The sequence below is a fragment of the Callithrix jacchus genome, chromosome 12 (assembly GCF_049354715.1).
Source record: "Callithrix jacchus isolate 240 chromosome 12, calJac240_pri, whole genome shotgun sequence".
NCBI lineage: Eukaryota > Metazoa > Chordata > Mammalia > Primates > Cebidae > Callithrix > Callithrix jacchus.
Window position 1 is genome coordinate 109164078 of NC_133513.1, and position 20046 is coordinate 109184123.

Consider the following 20046-nt stretch of genomic DNA (forward strand, 5'->3'; position numbering starts at 1 on the left):
GAGCCACCCAATGTCTCTGTGGACAACAGGGAATGTAGGTCAATTAAGGCTCCTTGAAAACACATCCTGGTGACCTTGGAACTCGTAAGTAGAAAGGCTCAGCTGCAGGCCCACTGGTCCTTGACTGTCCTCAGACTTTGTGGTCTAAGCATCACAGCAAGTGACATTTACAGATGAAAGAACAGAAAGAAGCAATAAAATGGCACAAGAGCAGGGTAGAAACATACTCCCACGTGCACATGCCACGGATACAGCAGAGAAAAACCCAGCAGTATCTGCTGTGCTGTCACCTACCATAACAAGATTGATCTGTAGTGAAATATAAGATAATGCAATCCAGAGGAAATAACTTCTGTTTCCTCTGAGAATGTCTGATGTTGTCAACTGCAAGCCTGCTTCCCTCTTCCGCCTGTCACAGTGCACAGCAGCCCAAATAGGCAGGGACTCCAGCGGGCAGAGTCCTCCCTCCCTCACTGCCAGTAGCACACAATTATCAGGTAGTGTTTCCTGCAACTTCCCAGGACTCCTTGGCCAAGTCAAAGCAAGCAGGGTCTGGATGCCCATGGCATGTCCAGGAAGGCAGGGCCACTCGATGTTGCCACCGAGTGCACAGGCCTCAGACGATGCTGTGGTGTCTGTTCATTTGAAGCCATGTCGTTTTCTGCTTGTTGATTTCTAGCACAATTTGTCATCCCCATGTTTCAAGTTAATGGTACAATTCTGGCCCTGAGTTTCAACCACAGAAGACCTTGTGGAAATCACGGTTTTAGATTCCATCTGTAAGACACGGAACTGATGTGACTGTCACTGGCTGAGCATTTTATGGAGCAATATTTTGATAAGCAGAACGGCCAGAAACAAAGGTAAGAAGGGGGTACAAAAGAGTGAGCTCTTTGCCATTATTCAGAGAGTGTGTCTCCAGATGAAATGGTCCAATAAGGCCAGAGCCTTGTAAATAATTCACAAAAGCGAGTTCAGTTCCCTCCATTTGAAATCCGAGTAATATCTTATAAGGGAGCTGCCGCCCACTGACACACAGAGCAGTGGGTAGCTAGCGGCTTCCATCTCTGGCAGATGTTATTAAGTCTCGCTAGCCAGTGATTTGTAGATGATTACAACTTTTGCTCTGCATATCATTGTTACTGACAGGCAAATCCCGTCAATCGAATGGCATGACTGATTAAAAAAGAAGGCAAACTTGACAGAGGCGGTCTGGTAAGCCATTTTTTTTCTGCCAATTACACCACAATGAACGATCACCATTGTATGTAGAAAAGCCAGATCTGATACCAGCCTCTCCTCTCTTTTCCCCATTCTTCAGGAATCTCTACACACAGGTTACAGAAAGAATTTCCAAACTCAAATGTTTTGTGTTTCAAGAGGAAAAATGCAATTCAGTGTGGGGTTGCTTATATTCTAGTTCACAGAAAAAAATTATCTGCCTTGAGTGCCCCACTGACCCCCCAGTTTGTCAAGGAAGAAAACTCACTGCAGCAACAGGCCCTGACAGCAGCACTTTCATTACACGAACAGTCACGACACCTTTTCAATTTTGCTCATCTCTTAGTCTCTAGCCAAATGGAACTTATTACTTATAGCTTGTTGGGATTTATGAATTATTTATAAAAGTAAGTCTATGACTCCAGACTCTTAGAAGACAATACAACAGTACCCTCATTGTTATCCACAACTGTACCTCTATCAGAGAAAGCAGATATTCTCCATAACACATGCTGCATGTTTGGGGTGAAATAACAGTTGTGAAAATACCAAGCCTGCAAGATTATTTGGAAGCTATTTATGGAATGCCTGGATGTATTTTTAAATCAGTCTCTTTTATTCTAAGCCAGCCTTAGATTCCAGAAAAACACAGCAGATGTGTGCTACCAATGTATTTCCCAGCTTGATGACAGTGACGCCCTGCTACTTCTACCTGGTAGTGTGTCAAGCTGTGACAAAAAGGCAATTGCCCCGTAATGTGTATCCAGAAGGTTTGAGGAGGCTGTGACCCATGAGTCTCCTGCTGCACCCCGGAGCACAGTGGCTCTGCATCCTAAGCAGGGACTAAAACATGGCCAATGTGGGGTTAGGATTTCATCTCCAGCTCCCCATAGCACATGACCTTGCCTAGTAAAACAGACCACACTGCACCACCTCACCTGGCCCTATCTCAGTCACAGAGCCAGCTGGCAAGGTTGAAAGACATGAAGTGGCCAGCCAGCCATGGCCTTGACCATACCTCTACAACAATGGCATGATTGTTTGGCAAAGAGATCTCCACTGGTACTGGTATAAGGAGCAGCAGCTGACACTGATGCAGGAGCCCCAAGGAACAGGGGCTCCTTTCCCCAGACTCCCCTACAGAGTCTTGGTCCTCACCAGGCCCACAGCATCCCTCCCTCCTTCCAGATCCCAGCCACAGACCCCTCTCCAAGCGTCCCTGCCCAGTTGTCCAGTCTACATCCCACCCCCAAGCATGGTTCAGAGGAAGAAGCAGAGGCCAGACAGCAGAGGCCCAGGGAGGCTGATGGCACTTTAAGCCACTGTCCTCATGGCATCCCCGAAGGTCCACATGACATGTCCATGGAGAATGGGAATCCCCATAACCCTCTGCATATAGACCATACCCATATTCCTCAAAGAGCACAGCCAATGAAAAAGCAGGCAGGAGACAGTGAACTTACCTTGCTGAAAAACATCTGCCAAGAGAGAAGAAACATAGGGGAGGGGAAAGGGGAGAGAGAGAGAAGAAAATATTAATAACAATGTTAAAAAGGACAATATGATGATAAATATATGCCAACTTTGCTAAGCACTCTATGCATAATATGTCCTTTAATTCAGAAGGCAGTGCTTAAGAGCTCAAGCTCCAGAATGAGTCTGCTTGCCTTTCAATCCTGGCCTTCACATTTACTAACTCTGTGACTTACAGTTCCCTAAACCACAAAACAGATCACAGTATTGGAAAAATTAAACAAATTATGTCACACGTTTTAAGGCTTAGGGCGGTGCCAAGTACATAGTAAACAGAAAAATAGGCAGCTATTATTTATATTAATATTATTTTCACAAAAATCTTATAAGTAAGTTCTATTATAGTTCTCATTTTATAGATGGGGAAACTGAGGCTCCAAAAAGTTAAGTAACTTATTCAAGGCCACAGAGGAACAAGCATGGTCAAATACTGTAAGAAAGGTTAAAAAAAATTAACGTATTTTTTTCAACAAATATTGAGAGGCTACTAAATGCCCTAAATGCCAAGTACTCTGGCACCAGGAAACACATCTAGTGAAAAAAAAAAAAGCACCCACTAACTACCACCCCCACCACCAATTCAATTGCACGGTTTTGAACTGTATATAATTAGACCGATACATTCTTTTCCATCTGGCTTTTTTTTTTTTTGAGACGAATTCTCATTCTATTGCCCAGACTGGAGTACAGTGGCACAATCTCAGCTCACTGCAACCTCTGGCTCCCAGGTTCAAGTGATTCTTCAGCCTCAGTCTCCTGAATAGCTGGGATTACAGGCGCATGCTACCATGCCAGGCTAATTTTTGTATTTTTAGTAGAGATAGGGTTTCATCATATTGACCAGGTTGGTCTCAAACTCCCAACCTCATGAACCACCCACCTCAGCCTCCCAAAGTGCTGGGATTACAGATGGGAGACACTGTGCCCAGGCACTATCTGGCTTCTTTTGGAGTCATCCATCTGTAGCACATGGTAGCTCATTCATTCTCACTGTGTAGTATTTCACTGTGGGATCTTACAACAATTTATTTCCCCACCCAAATGTTGGTGGATATCGGGTTGTTCTCAGTGGTTGGCAATTAGGAATTGTGATGAATATTTTTGAACTTATCTTTTTGTAAACATACGCACAAATGCCAATTACTTTTTGACATCTCCCATGTGGATTTAGGTTCACCCTGCATACACTGCCTTCCACTCACTCCAAAAGTACTCTCATTTCTCATGCTTTCTCACTCAGTAACTTAAAGGCAAAAGAGCACCAGCAGAGATACAGACAGCAACACTCAGACATGAGCCAGTTTCTGCTCTGATGGTAGGATTGTAAAAAGGAATTAAACTTCTAAAAGATAGTTTGACGATATATATATAAAAAAAATAAATATGCATTCTTTGGCCCAACAATACCACTTCTAGGATTTTAATCTAATAAAATAACTAAATGTATAAGAGAAAACTACAAGGATGTTCATCATGGCATTATTTAAACTGGCAAAACACTGGATATTACCTAATTGTTTAGCAATAAGGAATCAAGCCAAAAATAATATATCTCACACAATAGATTATTGTGCAGCTGTTTTAAATGGCTAAAGACCTTGATTACTTCTGAATGAAAATATCAGATAGCAATATGGCACATATAATCCTGAGCCCAATTATGTACCTGTATTTAGAGAGATCTGTGACAGTGGTCACAGAAATATTGCTTATTTTCAGGAGATAGAATTTAAGGTTACCTTTTTAAATTTTATGCAAGCATTTCTGTATTAATTTAATTTTTAGCAATGAACATGCCTTACATTTACAACCCAAATTTTAAAACTAAAGTTATTTTCACCTTAAAAACTAAATAGGGGCTGGGCATGGTGGCTCACACCAGTAATGCCAGCACTTTGGGAGGCCAAGGCAGTCTGATCACGAGGTCAAGAGATCGAGACCATCTTGGCTAACATAGTGAAACCCCATCTCTACTAAAAATACAAAAATTAGCAGGGCATGGTGCTGTAATCCCAGCATAGGCCTGTAGTCCCAGCTACTCGGGAGGCTGAGGCAGGAGAGTCACTTAAACCTGGGAGGCAGAGGTTGCAGTGAGCCAAGATTGTGCCACTGCACTCCAGCCTGGCGACCGAGCAAGACTCCATCTAAAAAAAAAACTAAGTAGAAACTATATCATCAGTATCTAATTGTCTAATTTTGCTCTCTGTCATCACAGAAACAGCAGCTCCTACAAAGTCACAAAGAACCAAGGGTCCATCAATGGTGTGGCTGAGACACACACCTCATAGGTTAACAGACTGCAAGAAGAGAAGATCTGTGGTGGCAGTTTCACTCCTCTTGGGCATACATGACCCCCATAGGGAGTAATTCATACACCCAAGGGCACACTGAGACCAGTGGTTGTGGTACAAGTAAAACAGATTCCAGGCTCCTAATTCCCAGGGAATTGGCAAAAATACCACCATTTCTTTTATACTCAACAAAGCCAACTGGGATGTAAATGGGTCCTATCAGTGCCATTACAGGAAATCTTGTCTCTAATTTATACACTCTATATGGTAGCCTCTAATCTCAGTAATTTACCATTAGTACAAATTCTGATCCAGCAGTGTGTGGGATACCACTGCCCAGAGACTGTGAGACCCGTATGCAGCTCCCTAAATATACCACTTTCACTTGTGTTTGCTTCCTGGAACCCATAATCTGTACAACCCACCCTTTGACCAGCCAGCACACCTGGAGGAGCCCTCCTACTCAGCCTTCAAATGTCACAGCCACTGTGAAGTTTATTCGCATAGACAGGGAATTCACTGTTTCCGCTTCTGTGCTCCTAGAGTAATTTGTGTATATTGCAATTATTGCTCATATTATAATGAGTTATTTATGTAGACCATGAGCTTCTGAGGACAAGAGCAATGTGTTTAATCACCTTTGTGGGTCCTACCTGCCTGACATGGCAATCTCCCACCTAAGAGGGAGGGAAAGAGGGCTCGTCTGTCTTAGCACTCAACTGATCCAAGCCCCTCATTTTACAGATGAAGAAACTGAGTCCCAGACAATGCAGAGATTTTTCTCAAGATCACACATGGAGTTAAAGGCTGAGCCAGGACTACATGAGATTCATTTAACCTTAATGAAGCACAAAAGCTCATCACTATTATTAGCAAAGTACAAATTAGAGATTTATCATTCCCCTCTAATGAATACAGACAAAAATCTCCAACCCTGAAAACATCAGTGAAATAGGATTAGTCTTTGAAATACGGATTCGGTCTCGACATCCGTCCAGAATCCTCAACCTCCTCTGCCTGGTTTTGACAAGGAGCACTTCCTTCAAAATTCAGTACTGATTAGAATCACTGAAAGGTATCAGTGGACAGGGAGGATAAAAATTCAGGCATGGATTTAATGCCCTTATGCCCTCCAATTCCATTGTATATTTCACGCTTTAGCGGACAAATATGCGCAGCATAACTATTTGTATCCTCTATTCTAAAAAATTCATAGAAGCTATTTTACATTTTTTCCAAAAACTTTTTTCAGCTTCATTTACATTTTGTACCTTTTTATTCAAATGTAAATTTTAATAAACACTCGTATAAGCATTGCAACAATTTTGCACATGAATTATCTTGTAATTTAACATTCAAAATTTATGTATTTTGTGGTGTGGGGTATAAATCATTCCATTCTTCTAAGTATTTATCTTTTTGCTCTAATAATGGTTTGGGTACCCTCTTTAAAATTTCACTTTTCCAGAATGAAACAATGATCCTGGCTCAGGCACAAATGATTCATGGACAGAAGAACGGGAAATAAAGGAGAAGGTGGTTTCTGTGCTGTTGGCTATATTTTAACTTCCTCTCCCAAACTGTGGTTGTCAGAAGATATTAGCCATTGAAATATTCTTACCATTTGCTACAGTGTTGTTCCTGTCCACCACCCCCATCTCCTAAACTATAGGGAGTAGTCACTTATAAAAATCAAAAGGGCTCCAATTTGACTGTGATATTCTCCTTTCAGTCTAACCAATCAAAGTCAGGAGTCAATCCATTACACCTGCTGAGCTCTTTCCTTGTTGAAAACCCAGGCATATTCTAATACCCCTGTCACGGTGCTGAGAAGGTAAAGATAGGTGATTTATACAAATGCTTTCCCATTCCATCCCTTGCTGTGGGGAATTACTCCCAGAATAAGACTCAGGGCCATCTTTTCTGCTCTCGCAGGAATTGGAAATCACGCCAGTATGGAGTGGGGAATTGCCAGTGACCACCTTAGCCACAATCAGGTTGGGCCCAAAGGACACCAGGGACACTTGTACAGAAGAAATAAACTCCTTCAGAAAAAGCTCTGCTCACTCGCTTCCCAAGGGAGAAAACCCCAACCCCAATCATTCACGTGGACAAAGAAAGCCTGTTCTCCTGCCCGCCCGCTGCCCCCGCCCCACCAGCCCCTGGAGCCATTCTGGTCCTATAGATAGATGAAAGGGCGTGCATAAGTTGGTGATTCAGATGTGGGAAGAAGAAAATAAGAAAGAAGAACTCAGATTGCCTTTCTCAGCCCTGCTGTCCAATTTCTTCAGTTAGGAATGAGCATCAAGGATACTTGCCCCTTCCCCCACAGCTAAGAGATTCACACCCTGGAGATCTTTAATGCACTGAGTCCTCCAGAGACAGGGCCATAAAAAGACTCGATTATTTATTATTATTAATAAGTTATGGCAATTAGGCTGGGTGATTCCTAAACGTTGCTGATTAAACTTTCTTGAGTGCTACTCATCCACATGACTAGTGTTTACCTCTATTAAAAATGACTTAACTACACTCTGGGTGAACCCCTCTCTTGCGCCTAGGTTAATAATTAGCAGTGCACAGAGCCATGCAGGTTAAGTGAGTTGGTTCCGCTTTATTTATCTATTGCTTTGTTTTATGAGGAGAACTGGATGGCAGTCTTATTGCCCATTCAGTCTGCTAGGAATAATTTACTATTTCAATCCATAGTCCATAACTATGGTTAGTGAAACCCTCACTATTATTACAATATCACACTTAGCCCACACCCCACAGCATTAAAGGTACGACAAACAGCGAAACTGTGCATGACTTCTGTAAAACTGGGGGAGGTAAAGTTACTAGTTCTCAAACAATGCAATCATACTACTCTCTCAATTTTGCTTTCTTTTCTAGGTTAAATTATATATGAGGGGAGTTTAGTTTCTTGAAAATGCATGCACTTAACTCCCATTTAAGAAGTCTCACCTGGGGAGACAGCTGTCTTGTGAGTCCTCCTGTGGTTTGAGCTACAGAAAGAAAATTCTCTTTCAAGTACAAGTGCTTTTACAGTAAAGTGCTGTGACTCTTACTGGGACCCAACTAACCAGGGCTGAGGGAGGGAACAGCTGGAATGAACACTGCTTTCTTGAATGAAGTCACATTCACCATTAACCAAAGTCAGTTTTACAATCAGCTGAGCTGCCCCCCTCACCAAGTTTTAAAAACCAGCAAGCTCTGTACCTAGATACGAAGAGTAACAAGAATTCAGTCAGTACATTTCTTCTGTAAATCTCTGTGAATGGAGTGAATTTTTTCTTTTTATGTTGAACAGTGGGGCCCATCAATGCCTCCCTATTGGTTGAGTACTCACGGCACTCCAGGGAAGCACTGCTTTCAATGGACAAAGTCCAGGTCCATACCTGCAGGTAGGCTCTCCAAAGGTGACAGGATTAGTCCTTATATGACCCACACCACAGGATTATGGCCACTGGATCTCAGTGATCTGGGATCAAGTCCCAACCCCTTACCAAGTAGACATCCAAAGTAATCACTCAGCATATTGTTGCTTACATTCCTATCCGTAAAATGGCGACAGTAGGGATAAGCTTTTTCCCCATCATAAGAATATCATGAGGATCAAGTGGGATCATTTAATCAGCACAGAGCACACGTGCTTTGCCGCCAAATCATATTCGGTTAAGTCCTGGCAAAGACCAGCATCCTAGGCATCTTGGCCTAGCTATTTAAACTCTTATGAATCTTCATTTCCTCACTCGCAAAATGAGGGTAATAAAATTTATCTTGCAGAATGCCTATGAGGACAGTCAAAAGCATATATGTAAGGCACTTAGCACATGGTGGCTGGTTTATGCTACATGTTCAATAGGTGAAAGTCAATGTTATAATAATAAGCAATAGAAAAAGGGTCATAAAAACTCAGATTCTAAAGTCAGAGCTGGTCCTATGTCTGCCTGTGTGATCTTGGGCAAATTATTTTATCTCCCCGAAGCTTGACTTTCTCATCAGCAGCATGACAGTAACAACAGGTCATTTTTGTAATGTCTCACAAATTGCTATGGATACTAAATGAGAGATTGCCTATAACGGAACACAAAGACTGATACTCAGAAAGTCTTCTATAAATTATAGTATTATTATTCAAAAAACATTTATTGATTGTCTACTATTTGTCAAACCTCTGTGACTTGCATAGGACTGCAAAGGAATCATGAGAGGAAAATTCATGAAAATAAAATGATCCTTCTAATTCCCTTTTGTCACCCTGTAGCTATATGTCATTCAGAAGCCCCAAAGCAATTCTCAGATATTACCTATGAATGAATGATTTTTAAGCCCTGACATCTGTGATCCAATGACATCCTACGTCAAACACCAGCGATCTAAGAGGCTGTGGGTAGAACCCAGATGTGCCAGAAAAACCCAAGGCCTGACCTTTGTTTCAGGTACCACTTATTCCTTTAACACTGCCTGTCTCCTCTGCACCTGTCTTTGTTTCTCAAGACCACGATTTAGGGGCTCAGTCAGCCCTGTTGTGGGCTTTGGTCAGCATTTCAAGCCACACTCCCTGGTGGGTAAGGGTCAGAAGAGGTAGGAGCTGAATTTACTATTAGCTTGGCAAAGAGAACCGTTCTGTTCCCTATAGTGGGGTTCTATGGAGCATTTGCCTGAGAAAAGAGTTCGACTGCTTTATTAAATAAAGTTTGAGCACAACAAACCACTTAAGCAGAGCCCCTTCCTGCCCAGGTGCAGGTCTGTCTCTCCCGGAGCATGGCCCGAGTCCAGAGCTCCTCCAGAGTGTCCGCTCAGCCTCAGTGGCACCACACAGGGGCTGTGATTAGTTTTCTGTGTCTCCAAAGCCAGACAGCTCAGGCAACCGTGTAGTCACACGGCCAATACCATGACCCTCCTGCTTCCTCCAGGCACACTGAGGTTGCTCAAACTGAAAAGAGTCTGGGTGAGCCTCGGTAATAGCTTTAAGGACTAACTGGAAGGCCTCACTCCGCATTTCCAGTCCTTGAAACAAAAGTGACAACCGCTCTTTAATGCTGCAGGATCCTCTATCTCACTCTCCCTTTTCTTCTCTGTCTTGTTTCGGATGTAGGCCAAAGACTCTCCTGCATTCCTTGCTTCTGGCCTTCCTTCACCTTTTATCATGTTAGAAATGAAGACCAATACTTTGCCTGTCACTGCTGTACCTCTGAAGGCGCACAGTGCTCAGTAAATGTCTTTTATTTGTGGATAAGAAAAAAAAAAAATTTTAAAGCCCTGAAGAATCTTCCTGCTACATTTTCTAGGGAATGTGCTACCAACATCAATCTTGGGCTGTGTGCTTATAACCCATCAGCCTACACTGACTTGGAAAGGCAGAGGCAGAGACATGAGCTGGTGAGCCTCTACCATTTTTACGACATCCTATCCCTAGTATAACTCACTCCTAGCACAGAGGGATAAAGCTCTTAACTACTGAAAGAACATAAAAAATAGATTTAGGAATAATACTTTTTATGATTGCATTCTGTATACTATGAAAGTTATGTTTGAGTCTGCTAGTACTTTTATAGAGCTGATAAAGTTGAACAGTATGGCTTCCCAGCTCACAGTGTATTTTATATCCATTTAAAATGTTTTCTCTTAAATTGAATTACTTTTTGAGTAATTATAATAAGACTAATCTGGGCTTAATGAATTCATGTACAAATATTTTAGACTGCATTATTAAAATCTCTATGATATGGAACTATATTAAACTCAATCCCTCTAGCAACCAGTGCTTTTCTTTGAAAGGAGCCGCATGTATGACCTTCTCTGAATTATTTTGAATCAGCTGAGAAATCAGAAGAAGCCACATTAAGAGTCTAAACAAAAGATGCTGACAAGTAACATTGCTCTAATTTCCCTAAACTTATATCATTGGGTATTAATTGGAGCATTAATTAGAGTCACAAAAAGTATTTGTATTAAGCATCCATATATGCAAAGGGCTGAAGAGATGGTCCATCTTCCAGAAGAAATTACCTTATAGCTGTCATTAGCGATGTCATAAAACCACTACTGGTAAAACACTGAAAGTGAGCCCCTGGATACCAAGCTTTACATTGTAAGAAGTCTCCAAACGCAGTTGTCTAAACATCTGGATTCTGGTTTGCACTGCAGGAAAAGCCACTCACCTTCTCTGGGATTCCATTCTTCCACTTGCAAAATGATTTGTACTAGATGATCTCTAAGGTTCCTTCCAGTTCTAAAGCACAATGGTTTTAAGTTTAAAGTTACACACATTGTATCAAATGGACTCTTATTGCATATAGCTTATCCCTCATCTTATATGCGCTAAATTACATTGACAAAAAAAATTCATTCTTTGCAATTCACATACATCCACAAACACATCCATAATACAGCCAGTGATTTTAAATTTATTCCAAGATAGTATCTCAGTGGTAAAGTATTTTTCCCATTATAGATAAATTATAAGCCATCTGAAACCTTTAAGGTTCTATTGCCTTCTTGAACCAAGTTTTAATCCCCAACCCACCCACCCAACATACATTTCCTGAAAGATGCTTTTTCATCTGCATTTCCAAGTCAAGTGATAAATTTTATCGCACATGTTTTCCTCAACCAGGTCTGTGTGATCCAGGTTTTAATCAGGTTGGTTACCCAGTTTCCAAAATTCAAACTGGATGTTTACAACTGTCCAGCAGAGCAAATCTCTCTTTACCAGGTAATCATTATCAGGATGTAACTTTAAAGTAAACAGAAGACAATGGGTATCATCATTACTTGGTGGCTTGACACAAATAATCATGAGGACAACTCCCAGGAGCCAGAGACAATTCAAATCTGAATTCTCAGAAGCTGCTCTAAAATCAAGCATTGTTGATCATCATGAAAAGGGTCCAAGGCTTCTAGGAGGAGCTTTGATGATGTAATACACTCTAGCTTGACCTCGGTTTCAGGAGGTATGGTTCTGGCTTGACTCTGCTATAAATCACCCAAATGAACTTAAACAAATCATTTAAGCACTCTGGGTTTCAAAGGGGGATTGACCAGAAAACAGCTGCAATCTTTTCCAGTTCTAAAGTTCTATAATGAACACTACCAGGATCCTTCATTAGAACTCCCTGCTATATGCTCCCAAATCAACTGTACACCACCTTGGTGCCCTAATATACACCTGTTATTTTCTTTCTCTCTCTTTCTGTCCAACTAAACTGAAAGCACCATAATGTCAGGGACGTTTTGTCCATTGTAGTCCCAGAGCACAGGGTAGAATATTAGAGCATCATAGACACATGTTAATATTAATAATAACTAAAATGTTTTCAGAGTTTTCTGCACATCAGGAACTATTTTAAGTACTTTACATAGACTGCCTCAATCCTTTCAATTACCCTAAAAGGTAACTATTCTCATTATATTCATTTTACAGATAAAGAAACACAGGCCCACAAAGGTTAATCAAAGTTGCTGAAGGTCAAAGGGAAGCAAGTGAGCTAGAATTCAACCCAAGCAGTCTGGCTTCAGAATCCAAACTCTTAACCACTTTGCTACACTGTCTCTTGATGAATGTCCCACTGATAGTTGTGTGGAAGGAAGAAATAACAAATGAATATGGCTCATCCTTTCTAAGACACCCCAGAGAGAGAAAAGAACTCATGTTCATAATACTCTTTTTTGAGACAGAATCTCACTCTGTTGCCCAGGCTGGAGTGCAGGGGTGCGATCTCGGCTCACTGCAACCTCCGTCTCTCAAGTAGCTGGTATTACAAGCATGTGGCCCCATGCCCAGCTAATTTTTTTGTTTTAGCAGAGACAAGGTTTCACTATCTTGGTCAGGATGGTCTCAAACTCCTGACCTCAGGTGTTCTGCCTGCCCTGGCCTCCCAAAGTACTGGGATTACAGGTGTGAATCACCATACCTGGCCTGTGTTCATAATAATTTAATATAATAACCCCCATGTTTCTAGATCCCCAGTTACATTTTTCCTGTAACTTTACTATCTGTGGATTTTGGGTTTAATTGCAGAAATTGCCTTGATACACATTTACTTTTCTAAAACTTTACAAATTCTCTTTCTAAAAATTGCAACTGTTTCAGTAGGTTTATGGCAATTGCTAAGGTGAGGTAAGGACATGGGCAAAGGATGTCCCACTGGATTAAAAAATGAGAATGCCAAGGAGAGAGTAAGGAAGGGGAAAACAATGCAATACAAGTAAATAAGACCAAACTACAAAGATCTATGCTGCTGTCCTAATCCAGGGCCATCCTACTTGAGTTCACGAAAAGGAGGGTCTGAGAGCTGGTAGAAGGGGAAAGAGACAAGTAAGAGGTAATGCAGTGGAGGCAATGCACACATATGGGCGCTGCAGTCAGAGGGCTTGCTTTTTTTTGAATCTTGCTTTGTCCCCCAGGCTGGAGTGCAGTTGCACCATCTTGGCTCACTGGAACCTCCATCTTCCAGGTTCAAGCAATTCTCCTGCCTCAGCCTCCCAAGTAGCTGGGATTACAGACATCTGCCACCATGCCTGGCTAATTTTTGTATTTTTAGTAGAGAGGAGGTTTCACCATGTTGGCCAGGCCAGTCGCCAACTCCTGACCTCAGGTGATCTGCCCCCGCTCAGCCTCCCATAGTGCTGGGATTATAGGCATAAACCACTGTTCCCAGTCAGGGCTTGCATTTTGATCCTGGCTCTGCCACTGGGAAAGCAATCTTTCTGCTCTAAACCCCAACATCACCATCTGATACACTGGGGCAACAGTGATATGGGGCTGTTGTGAAGATTACAGGAAATCAAGCTCATAAAGGCTTCATACAGTGCCTGGCACATAGAAGGCACTTCACAGAAGCAGGCAATTGGACAGAGATTCATAAGAAATCAAGTTCTAGGATATCATCGAGATCAACCAAATTCTTTGGCATGCGGGCAACCGTGCTTGTTGTGATGAATAAAACATGCAGTCAGCCTTCCATATCCACAGGTTTTGCATCCACAGATTTAACCAATCATGGATTGAAAATATTTGAAACAAATAAAAAGTAAAATTAATAATACTACAATAAAATAATACAAACTAAAAAGCAATACAGTATAACAACATTTACACAGCAGTTATGTTGTATCAGGTATTGTAAGTAGCCTACAGATGATTTAAATTAACTGTATACAGAACAATGGGAATATGCAAGTAATTAAATACGAATCCCACACCGTTTTACATGAGGGGTCCAGGAATCAATCTCTCGTGGATACCAAAGAATGACTATACTTGCCTGGATTCTAAAACTCAAAACTAAAAAATCAGAGGTGTGCAGCAAAATATCACAGCCTACTCCCTCTGCCCACCAGCCCCCATCATGGAATGTCATCATTCAGGAAAAAAAAAATATGAGAAAATACCTCTCGCAATAGAACACTCATATTCTCCTAGACATATTTGTTTCTCTGGAAGCAGGATCAATGTTTACCATGTGAACAAACACTAAAACTAGACATATTACCCTACACTCTATATTAGGTAAGTGCTCATATTTTTCAGAGGTAGTTAGAAGCAAGTAATTAACTGTGAATTTCACGTACTTCATGAATCTTTCAGAGCACAGGCCTTTGTGCCAGAAGGTAGTACATTTTCTAGAGTCACCCACTCACAGGCTCAGGTAGCCTATGTGGCTCCTCTCTCTCCATCATCCCATGTCATAGCTGTGCATGGCAGGACCGCATACTGGGCTGGGCTCCTCTCCATTGAAGCCAAGCATTTCAGAAACGGAGAGTAACCAGAAAGCTGAGAACACCTTGTGTAAACCTCCACAGCAATGCACAGGGAGGACGACCAGCACAAACGTTTCCATCCTTGTGAAGAACAGTCAGCAAGCAGTAGATGTGATTACCACAGCTCATACCCCACTGAGTGCCTTTGCAAAACAGAAGGGAAAGTTCCTTTGGCAGTTTAAGATTCTTTTAAATCTGTATATCATTCACTGGCTCAATACAATCATGAAATGTAAATGTCATTTTTATGAAGGATTTGGGTGAGAGGCTTGCCAGGAGTTCCCTGAGAAAAAAGCTTCCAGCATTTTACAGAGCTTAAAAAAGTGTTAATTGTGCTTTATACATTATATTTCTTCAAGCCTCACAGTTGACACAGCATTCCTTCCCTCAGGAGAATACGGCCACAGGTGCCATTGTGAAAACAAAGCATCCCTTACCAGACAATCAAACCTGCTGGCGCCTTGATCTTGGACTTCTCATACTCCAAATCTGTGAGAAAATAAATCTCTGTTCTTTGTAAATTACCCAGCCTCAAGTATTTTGTTAGGCACAAACAAAGAGAGATGGCTATACTCAAAAAGATAGTAACAAGTGCTGGTGATTATGTAGAGAAACTGGAAGACTTGTACACTGCTAATGGGAATGTCAGATGGTATAACCACTTTGGAAAACAGTCTGGCAGGTCCTCAAATGGTTACATACAGAGTTTGTCATATGATCCAGCAATTCCACTCCTGGTTATATACCCAAAGATAAATGAAACATGTCCACACAAAAACTTGTACACAGGAGTTCATAGAAGCAATTAGTCATAATAGCCAAAAAGTGGAAATAATACAAATGTCCATCAACTGATGAATGAATAAAAAAAATGTAGCACATCCACACAATGAAATAATATTTGGCAATAAAAAGAAATGAAGTACTGATACATGCTACAACATAGATGAACCTTGAAAGCATGATCCTAAGTGAAAGAAGCCAGACACAAAAAGACCACGTATTGTATGGTTCCATTTATATGAAATACCCAAAATGGGCAAATCAAGAGACAGAAAATAGAGTAAATGGTTGCCTAAAGCTGGAGGGGATTAGGGCATGACAGCCAAGGATGTGACAGATTTTTAAGAGAGTAATGAAAACACTCCAAAATTGACCATATGATGAACAGAAAACTCTGAATATACTAAATCCATTTAACTGAATACTTTAAATGGGTGGATTGTATAGTGTGTGAAGTTTTGGTTGTGAATACATTTCAGACGTCTAGGAATAAAAACCTCTGCCTCTCTTAGCCACAGCCAGGCAAGCCAGTCTCACAAACGCATCCAGCTCTTTATCCCATGAACACATCTGAAGAGGTGTGCACCACCAGGCCCAGCTAATTTTGTATTTTTGTATTTGTAGTAGCTAATTTTATACTGTTAGTAGACATGGCGTTTCACCATGTTGGCCAGGCTGGTCTCGAACTCCTGGCTTCAAGTGATTCACCCGCCTCAGCCTCCCAAAGTGCTGGGATTACAGGCATGAGTCACTGCGCTCAACTGAAATTAAATATTATCAGAGGATAGATGCTACAGCTAGAGAAAACTATACCCAGATGAAAGGCAGCATCTCGTCTCCTCCTGGTGCCTCCATGAATATCTGTGCTGTTCAATACAGTAGTCCCTAGCCACGAGTGCCCACTCAGCCCTTGAAAAGTGGTGACTAGGAATTGTAATATGATCTAAGTAAAAATCAGACACCAGATTTCAAAAACTTGGGTCACCAAAAAAGGTAAAATTGCTTGTTAATAATTTTTATATTGAATTACCTGCTAAAATGATACTTTGAATGAGATGGATAAAATTTTTATTATTTTGTTGAGATACAGTCTCACTCTGTTGCCCAGGCTGGAGTGCAGTAATGTGATCTCGGCAAACTGCAACTTCTGCCTCCTGAGTTCAAGCGATTTTCGTGCCTCAGCCTCCTGAATAGCTGGGATTAGAGGTATGCGCCACCATGCCCAGCTAATTTTGTATTCTTACTAGAGATGTGGCTTCACCATGTTGGCCAGGCTGGTCTTGAACTCCTGGCTTCAAGTGATCCACCCACCTCAGCTTCCCAAAGTGCTGGGATTACAGGTGTGAATCACTGTGCCCAATCAAAATGAAATATTATCATTAAAATTAATTTCACTTGTGCTATTGATATTTTTGAACATAATACTGGAAAATGTTCAATTAAAGATGTGGCTTACATTATGTTTCTCTTGGACAGTGCTGGTCTAGTACTGATCTTTAAAGTACTTTCAGATCTAGTACTGATCTTTAAAAATAAATAAATAATTAGGAGTATTTTATTCAGACTTCTCAATGGTAATTAACTTTGAAGTCCAAGCAGCAGTTATAAAATGCCCCCTGCTCTGTAATTATGGAGGCACAAACGGCCCCTTGTTTGCTGCCCTCTGCCAACTGGTTCCTTGAACTAGGGTGGAAGATGGTCTGCATGGCCTTTTAAATACTGGCATGCCCCAAGTCTTTACAAAGCACAAATGTTTCCCAAATAAGACAGGCCCAGAAAACTTGGACTATACCCTTGAAGAGTCATGATCAAAGGGTTGTCTTTTGAAAATGATGAAAGATCAGGCTGAGATGATAGACCACTATTCACAGAAAGTAAAATTTTTCTAAAACAGATTTCATCAAGAAGGGGCTTTGCATGCCATCTGTGAGGGCCTCCCCATTTAGCTCCACATTTGTGAACTCTGTATTGTTTAGAGGGCTTTTGCTTCTCCTTCCCTAGATAAGCCCTCCTCAGCTTTTTTGGCAACAGGAACTGGTTTCATGGAAGACAACATTTCCTGAGGCAGAGGGTGTGTGAGTTGGGGGCGTGGTACTGGATGATAAAGTGCATTACATTTATCGTGCACTTTATTTCTGTTATTATCACATTGCAATAGATAATAAAATAATTAGGCAACTCACCATAATGTATTATAAAATCAGTGGGAGTCTTTACCTTGTTTCCCTGCAACTAGATGGTCCCACCTGGAAGTGATGGGAGACAGTGGCAGATCATCAGGCATTAGATTCTCATAAGGAGCATGCAACATAGATCCCTCTCACGTGCAGTTCCCAAAAGGGTTTGCACTCCTATGAGAATCGAATGTTGCCACTTATCTGACAGGAGATGGAGCTCAGGCAGTAATGTGAGCAATGGGGAGCTGCTGTCAAGACAGATGAAGCTTCACTCACTTGCCTACTACTCACCTCCTGCTGTGCAGCCCCGTTCCTATTGTTCAGGGTTGGGAACCGCTGCTCTAAATTACTCTTTGAGCAACATGTCCAGGGAAAGGCAAACAGGGCCTATAGGACAGCAGCAAACTCTAAACCTCTAGCTCAGCTGGAATTTTATAAAGAATCCACAGGTATGTCTGTATCCAAAGAGAGGAAACAGAAATAGACCTCAGATGCAGGCTCTAGGGATCAAACTGTTATCATTAAGTAGCTGGGCCAAGAACCCCTACCAAACCATCTGGTTGCTTGGGTAGCCAGCCAATGCCCAAGGAACTATGTTTACTGCCTTTTTCAATCTTACTCTTTGGAGTTAAGAAAGAAGATGTGGAGGTGAAGTAATATGGCCAGAGTCATAGTGCTGGCAAGTGACACAGCCAGGATTCAAGCTCGGATTTGCCTGATCGCAAAGCTAATGCCTTTCATAAGCACAGAGCTATACTGTCACTATTTCCTTCTACAAACACTACTCCCTGCTGGGTGCTGTGGGAATGGAAGGTTAAAGCGATTTTTTAAGAAGACATATAAGCTAGCATCCTGCCTCCTCAAATGAGACAATCTTAAATTCCTGTATCTACTTGTGTTCAGTATCTCCAGTAAACTGAAGTAGAAAGCAGTCTCATTGGCTTGTCTCTGTTCTGTACATTATGGAAACAGCGACAAGATATCTAAGAGTTCTTAATCTCTTCTGGACACACAGTGGATCCAGGTGGGAAACAGAACTTAATTCCATCTCCTGTCATATCAGATCCATTTCCTCCACGTGCTCATAAATGAGAGAGTATACCAAGGATCACGCTTGTGCTGGCACTTAGAATGGGCAATGCGACCTGCTTGTCACTGGGCATATACAAAGATGAATATACCACAATCTCTGCCCTCCAGAATGTTCCTCAGCTAGAGGCCATCAAGTTATTTTAAAGTGCCTATGTTTTGGGCAAAGTGTGCTGTAAAGAACAAAGCTCATTTCTGGAGCCAGTTTGAGGCTTGAGGCATCTTTAAATTATAGCAGTTGTTACAAAATGTACCTGATTTCGAGTTTCAAAAGAACTGGCTGTAACATGGCTATTTCTAGACGGACTTGTTCAGGGCCTGGGTAATCAAAGCTCTCGTTTTCCACTCTCCTCCCACCACTCCCATTATCTCCCAGGCCTGGTAGTCAGTAAGCAATTGGCTGGCTTAGCAAGCCCACATGGTGTGATTTGGAAAGTTAAGGGAATTATTATGAAAATGTCACTGCAAACCTCCAAAAGTCTGGAGGCCTCTGATAAAAATGTTTAAAGGTTTCTTCATCATCTTCCGGCTGGAGATGCCTAGGAAGACAGTCAGTATTGCTCCAAAAGATGGCCAGGAGGTCCAACCCACTCTCTATTTCTGGCTATGGTGGGCAGACCAATGCCCATCACCCAAGATGCCCATGTTCTAATCCCCAGAATCTGTGAATAGGTTCCTTTACATGGCAAATGCAACTTTGCAGATGTGATTAAGGATCTGGAACTGAGGAGGTTTTCCTGAATTATTCTGGTGGGTCCAGCCTAATCATATGAATCCCTAAAGTTGGAGAATCTTCACCCAGAGAGTTGTAATGGTGAAACAAGGGTCAGAGAGATGCTGTGTTACTGACTTTGAAGATGGGGAGGGAAGCTGCAAGTCAAGAAAGGCAGGTGGCCTTTAGAAGACAGAAAAGGTAAGGGAACAGATTCTCCACCAGGTACTCCAGAAGGAACACAGTCCTGCTGACGCTGACTCCTCGAGTTTAGTCCAGTGAGACCCATATTGGACCTCCGGCCTACAGAACTGCACACTAATAATGTGTATTGGTTAAGCCACTACATTTAGAGTAATTTGTTGCAGAAGCAATAGGAAATTAATACACTGGTTATATACAACCTAACAGTGAGGTGGCCAGGCAATGAGGGCAAGTGACAAGGAAAGTGAATACACAGTAAAAACAG

General features: G+C 41.7%; 1 protein-coding gene across 6 annotated transcripts in view; it reads right to left on the reverse strand.

Annotated features, from left to right (window-relative positions):
* GFRA1 (GDNF family receptor alpha 1) overlaps nucleotides 1-20046 on the reverse strand; it is a 234978-nt gene that overhangs the window by 170194 nt on the left and 44738 nt on the right. For 3 of the 6 annotated variants that reach the window (XM_009010334.5, XM_035269207.3, XM_002756615.6), the window contains exon 5: nucleotides 2685-2699. The exons of the other annotated variants lie outside the window; for them this stretch is intronic. In XM_009010334.5, the coding sequence (XP_009008582.3) occupies nucleotides 2685-2699 (15 nt within the window). The remainder of the gene's footprint in view (nucleotides 1-2684; nucleotides 2700-20046) is intronic. 6 annotated transcript variants of the gene reach the window in all.